This window comes from Sceloporus undulatus, chromosome 8 (genome assembly GCF_019175285.1).
Source record: "Sceloporus undulatus isolate JIND9_A2432 ecotype Alabama chromosome 8, SceUnd_v1.1, whole genome shotgun sequence".
NCBI classification, from domain to species: Eukaryota; Metazoa; Chordata; class Lepidosauria; order Squamata; family Phrynosomatidae; genus Sceloporus; species Sceloporus undulatus.
Window position 1 is genome coordinate 890,686 of NC_056529.1, and position 10,061 is coordinate 900,746.

The 10,061-nt window shown below is 46.8% G+C and overlaps 2 protein-coding genes across 3 annotated transcripts in view; both read left to right on the forward strand.

The window, feature by feature from the left end:
- The window catches only part of TNRC6A (trinucleotide repeat containing adaptor 6A), a 292,395-nt gene that overhangs the window by 79,194 nt on the left and 203,140 nt on the right, over positions 1-10,061 (forward strand). The gene's annotated exons all lie outside the window — the stretch shown is intronic.
- PRKCB (protein kinase C beta) overlaps positions 1-10,061 on the forward strand; it is a 117,074-nt gene that overhangs the window by 63,275 nt on the left and 43,738 nt on the right. For both annotated transcript variants that reach the window (XM_042480876.1, XM_042480875.1), the window contains exons 6-7: positions 7,023-7,179; positions 9,146-9,280. In XM_042480876.1, the coding sequence (XP_042336810.1) occupies positions 7,023-7,179; positions 9,146-9,280 (292 nt within the window). The remainder of the gene's footprint in view (positions 1-7,022; positions 7,180-9,145; positions 9,281-10,061) is intronic.

The following is a 10,061-nucleotide window of genomic DNA, read 5'->3' on the forward strand; positions in this document are numbered from 1 at the left end:
CGGGGATGACAGTCTTGTTCGGCAGCATCCTGAATGACCAAGCAGCCTTTTTTAAGGAGAGCACTGCTTGCTCCATATGGAGAGGGGCCTAGAAAAGGTGGCCTAAAGAAAGCTCATCCCCATCTACCTGGTTGGCTAGCCGCGGCCAACGGGCATCTTCTGATGCAGTCAAACAAAGACAAAGAGACAAAGGCACACACCTGCCTCCAAAGGTGCAACTAGACTAACGCTTGCATGCTGGAACATCAGAACCATGCAAGATTCTGCAGACAGTGGACGTTCTGAGCGTCGTTCTGCCCTAATAGCCCATGAACTGTCACGACTTAACATCGACATCGCTGCTCTTAGTGAAGTTCATCTCCATGAGGAAGGCAGCCTTAAAGAACACGGTGCCGGCTACACACTCTACTGGTCTGGCAAACCCAAAACTGAAAAACATCTTTCAGACATAGACTTTATGATCAAAAACTCCATTGCCTCCAAACTCGAAACCTTGCCAACAGGACACTCTGATCGCATTATCTCCTTACGCCTCCCACATGTTGTTCTCTTCAGTATATATGCCCCAACTATGCAAGCCGACCCTGCGGAGAAAGACAAATTCTACTCAGACCTACACCACTTATACAAAAAGTCCCTGCAGAAGATCTCGCAAGATACTGCTGACAGATTAGTCCCTACTATTACAGAAAGCTTCTCCCTGAAAGCCACTGTGGCTTTAGAGCTAATAGAGCACTACAGACATGGTATTTGCCCTTAGACAACTGCAAGAAAATGTAGAGAGCCAGAACAAAGGACTCTATGTAACATTTGTCGCCCTCACCAAAGCCTTCGACACTGTGAGTAGAAAAGGTCTGTGGCAGATCTGGAATGACTAGATTCCCCCCCCCCCAAATCCTCAAATATCATCCTGCTCATGAAGCCCAGCCCAAAGTCAAGTCAGATATGGGTCGACGCTCTCTCGGAGCCCTTTCTAAAAAACTAATGGTGTGAAACAAGGTGTGTTCCTCGCCCTCAACTCTATTTTACAACTCTTCTTCCGCCGATGTTCCAAAGGGCTACGGCAGATTCTCAAAGAGAAGATGGCATTTATCTACCGCTACCGTACGCCATGTAGGCTGTTTTAACATAAGCCGCCTGAGGGGCCCGCACTAAGACTCCCTACCTATCTACGTCCGTGATCTGCTTTTTGCTGACGATGCTGCCCTTGTGCCCCCATGTAAGCCGCTGCAGCGCCCTACACATCCTGCTGTGCAACCAGCTGCCCTAGCTCTTGGACTGGACGAAACCGGAATGTTCTTTACCAGCTGGCCACCTCCGGAAGAAAACACTACCCTCCCCACATCCTGTATGCACATCTGTGCTTAAGTACGTCCTCCAGCAGTTCACCTACCTGGGAGCATCTCTCCTGAGACCGCCAAGCTTGCTAAAGAGACCAATCCGCAGGCTGGCAACGGCATATAGTGCAATTCGGAAGGCTCTTACAAAAGAGTCCTGGAGTAACAAAACACTTGAGGCGAAAGCACAAAAATCAGTGGATATAGAGCCATTGTACTGTCTATTCTCCTCTATGTGTCTGAAACCTGGGTCACACTCGCCCAACACCTAGCGATCCTTTCTCCTGCGCTTTCATCAGACGTCGTTTACGCCCCACAATTCTAAACTACACTGGAACTGATCTATGTGACGAATGTTGCTGTCATGAGCAAGCCGGGATCACCAGCCTTGAGGCCATACTTTGCGGAACCATTCTCGGATGAAGGACCTTTTGCCGCCCAAAATAGTATTCTACGGTGAATCCGCCACGGGCCAAGAGCGTGAGGGCGCCCACCAAGAAGAGATCAAGGACTCCCTGAGACAACCATCTCAGCTGAGCCAAATGATCACCACACAATGGTCTGGCCCTGGCCTCGCATCTCAGGGCATGGAGGCACTCTATCCACGATGCTGCAGCCTTTTTCGAAGCTCACGCGAACAAGTCTCGAAGAGAAATGAAAATGCAGACAGAACGCCAACCCGGAAACATCACCTAAGGAGACTTTCCGCTGTGGCTTTCTGCAACCGAACCTGTTTATCCCGGATTGGCCTTTTTAGTCACCAATGCGCTGCAAGCGCGGGTGAGTTCTCTGAATCTTCGTTTGTGAAGCAAGCCAAGAGATATCCTCTCTGAAATCTGTAGGTCCTCAGTGTGACTCTATGGTCAACGTCTGCCAGAATTTGTGCTGGAGACTTAGAGATTCCTAGAGAGAACGCTTCTTTCACGCATTTGTAGGTCCTCCAGTGCAATTCTATGGTCAACTTGCAGCAGATCTGTTAACCTAGAGTGTGTTGGAGGACCTAGAGATTGCTAGAGAGGTATTCTCTCGGTGTTTTTTATTTGCAGTTTTTTCCACTTTTGCAGGGGTCCATCACCCATAACCCCACAAGTATGGAAATCTCATTGTACAATTATTTTCTTTCTTCCATTGCAAGAAGTTTTCTTTCTGAATGGGAAGAAAAGAAACACACATAGTGCTCTTCAAGGCAACAAGATTCACGCAGAGAAGTCATGTTTTGTTTGCAAAGAATCAACCAGAGTCCCTGATTCTTCTCAACATTCCTCCAACAAAAGTTAGCCTCTTTACTGTGTCCTGAAATTGATGCACAAGGTCACCCTTCTCCTGGCCTTTTGCCTGCCTGGCTGCGACTATGGAAACATTATTCAGGAATATTTGCCCTTGACTTAGTGCTTAATCGTACCACTGTGCCACCCACTTAATTAGAGGTGACCTTGGAGTCCGCCGTTTGTGTTAATTCGCCTGACTTTGTGCGACAGCAGCAATGTCGTCTGTTAGGTGGCGCTGGTGCCTTTGAGGGATTTGGGGGTTTTTATGGCGTCTTGCAGGTGTTTGGTCTGAGATCCAAGAGCCATCAGGATGATGGGCACTACAGGCCTCAAGGTTCTCTTCTCCGGCGGATGGACAAAGCCCTCTTCTTTTTTCCTCGTTGGTGCGGATTTCTCCCTGTGTCCCTGTATAAACCAAGCCCCAATCTTTCATGGCTGCCCGCGTTGCCTGCTTTGTGGCATCTGTTGCAAAGCAAAAAAGTAACCGATTGTGAATGCAGCATCTGCAAATGGGTGCAATCAATATAGGCCATTTGCACTGGAAACCCAAAGGTGGATAGCGTCATATATGAGTTGGTCACAGGTTGCCCTGAGTTGGCTTGAGCTGCCTTGAAACCCCATTGTGGCAGAAAGCAGCAGAACAAATCCTGGAAATAATAAATATAAGTAAATATGTCCCATCCTTATGGAGAGAAAGAACACACTTCTTGCCTTACTCCTGACCTTGGGAAACTGGGATCCTTTCCCCTTCGTGGGTTTGGATCAGCATTATTGGCATTAGCTGAAATTCATCAGCCTGACTTCAGTACCAAAATATAGTGATTTAATTATTCTCTCTCTTTTCGGGTCTCTTAGAATAGCATTGAAGGGATGGATTGCAGCTGCCTAGAGAGAATTCAAAGTACCCTCCCAAACTACCAATCCCAGCATTCCCTAGGATGAAATCGTGACAATTAAGTGGTATATAAACTGTTGTAAAGTGTGTGAGATACACACCCTTAAAATGGGGATTAGTTTGTAGCAGAAACTGCTACTCCTTTGGCTGCAACCCAGCCTTTTCTAGCCTCTTAACTTCTAGGTTGTTGGACTACCTTCACCCCAGCAAGCTTAGGTTTCTGGGGGACCTAGGGCAATAATATGGAGGGTGTGGGGTGGAGACAGTTACCGCCCTGAGTGAAATCTGGGAGTTTTCAGTGCCCTGGGACAGCAACCAGGTCTTCCTCTCTCTGTTCTGTCCCTTGTTGGTTTGTTCCTATTTCCATGCTTCCTCCCCTCCTTTTGTGTAAAGCGTGCATTTCAGAGAGAAGCTTACACAACATTGTGTATCTGCTTGCCAGCCCAAACTGAAATAGGCCCACTGGAGCAATGTGATTTACCTATGTGCTGTGGACCCCCAATGCTCACCCCTTGCCTTCGACCGAGTCTTCTCTGGAAGACACCCATTACTGTTGGGTCAGGGATGCATCCATCTTTCTGGCCGTTGAGCCACTCAGAGCCATTTGGAGTTGCAAAGTCCTTCTGCATCTGAAGGTGACATCCGTCCCTCTCTTTTCCTCCTGCAAAGGCTGATCGTGCAAATCGAAGGAGCTGATGATAGTGAGGCGTTGGCCCAAGCCGGAACAAATTATGCTGCCATTAGATAAACAGGCTAGAAATGCATAATTAGGCGCATCAGCTTGCAGAGGGAGGCTGCAGAGACGCTCGAGCTTTTTCTTGTTAGGACTTTCTCTGCACAAAGGTCATCGGCAGCCTATGGATTACGTTGGGGGTTTAAGGAGGAGGGAAGGCTAATCGTTTCTCTTTCGTTTTTCCAGAAAAGGGTCCTGGGGGACCAGGTGGAGCCGCCATGCTGGGAGGTGGAATGCCACCTTCTGAAGATGCCGTCTCAGATGCTGCAAAAAGTCGGAGGTAAGCGCTTCTAGAACATGGCCATATCCCTGAAAAACCACAAGAAAACTATGGTGCTGGCCATGAAAGCCTTTGCCTTACCTACTGGGAGGATCCTTCCCAGTTCAAGTGGAAGGGTGAAAAATGACCTCTGCTCCCTTGAGACTTTAGTGGCACAACAATCTATTGTAGGTCAGTCATTCTTTTGACCAATGGGGAAGTTTCTGGGTTAGCCTGAAAGTGCTGATAAGGGTGACTTGGTGAGTGGCCATCCTTGTGACCACAGTTAAGGGCTGGCAACTCCACCGTTGGACCCTTCTTGTGGCCATGTTTGCATGTTCAAGTGGCAAGAACAACATGATCCCAAGTCATCTGCTTAGTCCCTGTCGGATGCCCTATAGCCACCTTTGCAGGTCATGAACTACCTTGAGTGAAACCTTCCTTCCAGAGGAACGTTGGAGTGCAATTTCTGCCTCCCAATGGGAATTTCTGTGGATATTCACTGCAGCTACAAACATTTTCTCATGGGGTGGCGAGTTCAAGATCCGCTCTTTGAGGACAGATTCTGTTGGTTGCAAAGGAGATCCACCATCTCTCACCCAGATGAAGCCCTTGAGATAACATTGGTTTGGCAGCCATTCCAGTGTTTTTCCTCTGTTTCTGCCTCGCTCTTGTTGTCCCTTGCAAAACTTCACCTCCAATGCCATTAAAATCCCTTTGCCCCCTTCTCACAAAGCCCACTCCAAATGATATATCTCGCTTCTGAAACTGGGTGAAACGTGGCATTGATTAGTTCCAAGGGCTAATTAAATTAGGTGCTTTCCCCCCTTTTCTTTTAGAAGGGATCAGTTTGTAGTCCACCGCTGAGCCGATGCATCCAGCAGAAACGTCTGCAGCTTTCTATCACATCCCCGCCAGGATAGGAGCCGGGAAGAGAGATGGGAGAAAATGGCTATCTCCTGGGTATGTTTCGACAGAAGCACTCCTGGGCTGTTATTTGCAGGAAACACAGTTTCTAGGCTACATCCACACGGGGATAACCCGGTTTGGCACCGCTTTAACTCTTTTTCTGGCTCAAGGCTATGGAATTCTGGGTTGGAGTATGTCAAACTCTTCTCCAACAGATAAGATGAATCTGTCTCTTTGTATTTTTCTCTTCGGGGAGAAGCAGTGAAGGATCAATCTCCTCCCTGCCCATGTCAGAGATTTCTTGCACTTACAGAACGGTAGCACTTGACCCACTTATTGCCACGGTGGCATCCTGAGCATCCTGGATTTGCCGTTTTGTGGAGTATTAAAGTTCGTACTGACGGTCTCTAGTTCCTAGCAAACTACACTAGGATTATGTAGGATGGAGCCATGGCAGTCAAACCAATGTGCTATAATTATGTCTTGTGAAAGAGATCCAGTCCTCTTCCCTGGAGTCTTTCAAGAAAGAGTTGAGGAAGCTACTTTGGGCTGGTTGTCTGGTGGAGATTCCCATATTAAAAGTTGGATGTCTCTGGATACCAAACCCTAGCAAACTATAGAATAAGAGTATTGCGGTTGCACCCTGCAGGTGGGCTTCCCATCGGGTGCCTGTCCTGGGTGAGACGATCCTTTGCTCCAACCCAGCTGAGTGCAAAGCTCCTTGCAATACCCGTGACATTGCTTGCTTGGAAATGCCTGGGCATGTCTGCATGAAAAACCATTTAAACAACCTCTAACATCTCAGCAAGAGTATTTGCATAGCTCTGTTTGACTTCCGATGTAATATACCGGAGTGGAATAATCAAGTTTTCACATTCAGCTGCCTTTGGAGAACATTAGTTTGGGCATCTTTGAAATACTTCTTTGCATCTAGGATGTTCTGCTTCAGGGCATGGAATTGACCTCTGCACTTCTCCATTTTGGGATCCCTTCCAGAGCCTTTTGACTTGTGTTGCTGGACATAAATAGATGGCAAGGAACTTTTATCTTCTGCCGTGACTGGAGGGAATCATTATTCCTCTGCAAACAGAAACGTCCAGACTCCAGTTTGCAGGAGGCTCTTTGGATAATCTGGAACAAAGGAAGTTTTGGGGGATGTAGTGCAGCTGAACAACAGTTGTTCCTGGGGGTTTCTGGTTCTCCTGCCTGTCATTATATTTTAATAAGAGCAAACTTGGCTCAGCTGCTGATCCATTTAGACGGTAATTACTTTGCTACTTAATTGAAGCTTCTTTGGCAGCCAGATGGTGGGCAATTGTATGGGTCATCTGTGCATCTGATGGTGGACTCTTGGTGTCCTTTCAGATGGTGTCTTCTCATGTAGAATGTCTCATGGCTTCTTCTTTGGGCTGGCCCTGAGTGTAATTTCTAGAACTGAGCCAAACAGCCATGGTTTAGGGGGAAACCACCAAAAAACATTATTTCTAAGCCCAATGTCTGTTGGGACTCACCTCGGTCTCAAAGGTTGGGTGTTTTCAGGGGTTTCAGGGCCCACAACCAGAGAAAAGGAGGGCAATGTTTTCTCACCTCGCACTGCCGGGTTTGTCTCTTCCCTTTCTAGTACGAGATGCTAAAAACCTAGTTCCTATGGATCCCAACGGCTTGTCAGACCCTTACGTGAAACTCAAACTCATCCCTGACCCCAAGAGTGAGAGCAAACAGAAGACTAAGACCATCAAATGCTCTTTGAATCCTGAGTGGAACGAGACCTTTAAATTGTGAGTACAACTCTGGGCAGTTCTCAGTGGCTGGCTGGTTTTCTTGTCTTCCTGGCTTTATCCTCCTAAACGGGTGGAAGGTGTGTCTTGGTGGACTGCTCTTTTCCTCCTGCTCCAGATCCTTCATTCAAAGGCAAGGGTGGGAATTGCTTGCTCTCCAGATACTGTTGGACTGCAGCTTCCAGAAAGCTCTAGCCAGTGCAGAAAATGGTGAGGGATACTGGGACTTGTAACTTCTGGAAGGCTGAGTGATTCCCATCCCTGCTCTAAGGATTGGAGAGGACCATACAGCTCAATGGTAGAACTCCTTTGCATTCAGGAGGGCCCGGGTTCAATTCATCTCTGCTTAAAGGGCTGGTGAGGAGGAAGTGAGAATGGCCAAGCCAGGCTAGATGGACCCAAGTTTGCCCTCAGTATCAAGTCAGCCTCAAATAGCCAAGTCTTGCTTTACCCGCCTTATCACTTGGGAGACCTCCTTGTACCACCTACTTGACACCAGCCATGTCAGAGGTCCTAGCTACATGAGAGGAGGCCATGCATCACATGAGAGGAGGCCATGCCCTTTCTAGAAGATCAGAAGCAATGCTTGTCCCAGAGGCAGATGCAGTGGAAGATTTTCCTGCCTGACCTCCAAGCTTCTGGTGACTCCTTTAGTCTAAGCCTATTGAATCAATGGGATTGACATTGAACAGCTGATTTAGTGGGTCTACTCTAGTTGGTAGTCATGCAGTGGCTTGAGTGCTGGACTGGGTCTCTGGGAGACCAGAATTAAATTGGTTTTAATTTGTATTTATAGTATTGGTATTTTAGTTTTAAACTAAGGGATAAAGGGATATGTAATTTTAGTTATGCATATGTTATGTTTTTATGTATTCTGTTATAACCCACCTTCTATTATTATTATTATTATTATTATTATTATTATTATTATTATTAATCCCTTCTCAGCCATGGACACAATCTGAGTGGCCTTCAGCAAGTCACGCATTCTCAGTCCCAAAGGAAGACAAGCTTGAACCTCCACACCATACTGGCTCCAATATGGAGATTGTACGCTAGGGTTTTCTTGCCAAGGTTTCTCCATTGATTTGCCATTGTCTTCTTTTGGAGCTAAAGGAGGGTGACTTGCTCAAAGTCACCCAGGGATTTCCATGGCTGAACAGGGATTTGAACCATGGTCTCTTGGAGTCTTGTTCCAACACCCAAACCACTACACCACACTGCGTCTCCTTTGTTTATGTGCCTTCAAGTTGACTCCAACTTATGACAACTCTCTCTTAGGATTTTCTTGGCAAGATCTATTCAGAGGAGTATTCCCACCATTGCCTTCCTCTGAGACTGGGAGAATATTACTTGCATAAGGTTACCCATAGGGTTTCCATGGCCAAGCAGAGGATTTGAACCAGTGTCTTCTAGAAACCTAGTCTGGCACTCAAACCGCTACATCATGCTGGCTCTCTTAAGATGTCGGCCTCTTTGGAAATCCCTGGGAGTGCCAGATCTTCCTTCCACCGTCCTTCCTCCCTTGTAGGACTGATGCTTCCATACAATGCATGTAGTCTAAAATCTCCTGTTTTCTTCACCGTTGAGAAATGCTAAAGGGATTTAAATGGGGGGCTGGGGTGCTTTGTCTTTCTATCTTGGTTTCTTCCTCTCCTTCCCATCCAGTCTGTGCAGCTCAGAAATGCTGTTAACGTTTTGCAGTTTCTGTTGATCAAAGCCTTGCATTTCAAATGGCAAGACCGCTCTAATGTTCTCTCCATTTGAAGGGGAGCCTGTCAAGAAATCTCGGCGCTTGCGAAGCACGCGCTTCCTTTCAGAGCCATTGATTGATCAAATGCCTGTGCGAAAGGCAGGGAAGCTTGCAGATAGCTCCTGCCATAAAATAAAATATGCCCTTCAACCACTTTTCCCTTTGCTCTTCTTTTCCTCCATCTCCCCTCCTGCTTTCTTTCCCTTTCTCCAGTCAGCTGAAAGAGTCTGACAAGGACCGGAGATTGTCTGTGGAGATCTGGGACTGGGACCTGACCAGCAGGAACGATTTCATGGGGTCACTCTCCTTTGGGATCTCGGAGCTGCAGAAGGCCGGAGTAGATGGCTGGTAAGATGGATTTGCCCCTGCCGGACACTGGCCCTAGGGGGCACTCATGAGCCCATGGGCAAAGCGGGGCAGATGCTCTCCTGGGGAAGAGCTGGGCACAAGATGGATGCCATTGCAATAAGGCACCAGGAGTCACAGTTAGAAGGCAAAACTTATTCACGTTAAGAGTGCAAGAGGATTCATTTTGGATCAGAGCAACAGCTTCTCTAGTCCACCACTCTCTTCACACAATTGAATGGCCTGAGATCTTCAGATAAAAGGCAAGGCATACATATTTTATTTAATAAATAAACCCCAGTCAGTAACACCTGGTGGACTGTGCAACTCAGACATCATCATCATCATCATCTGGGTTGAATCTCCCTTATTCAGAATTCTGAAATCCTAAATACTCCAAAATCCAAAATTGTCCACATGGGAGGCTGAGATAGTGACTCCTGAGCATGCTGAAGGTTTGTGCACAAAATTATTAAAAATATTGTGTATAAAATTACTTTCTGTCTTTGTGTATAAGGTGCATTCAAAACATAAATAAATTTCATATTTAAAATCCAAAACACATATGGACCAAAGCATTTCAGATAAGGGAGACTCAGCCTATCAGCATCAGCATCATCATGAAAGAATCATAGAGTTTGAAGAGGCCACAAGAAAGTCCAACCCCATTCTGCCGTGCATGAAGACATAGTCAAAGCATTCCAGAAAAATGGCCACCTGGCCAATAATTGATGATGATGATGATGATGATGATGATGATGATGATGATGATGATGATGATGAT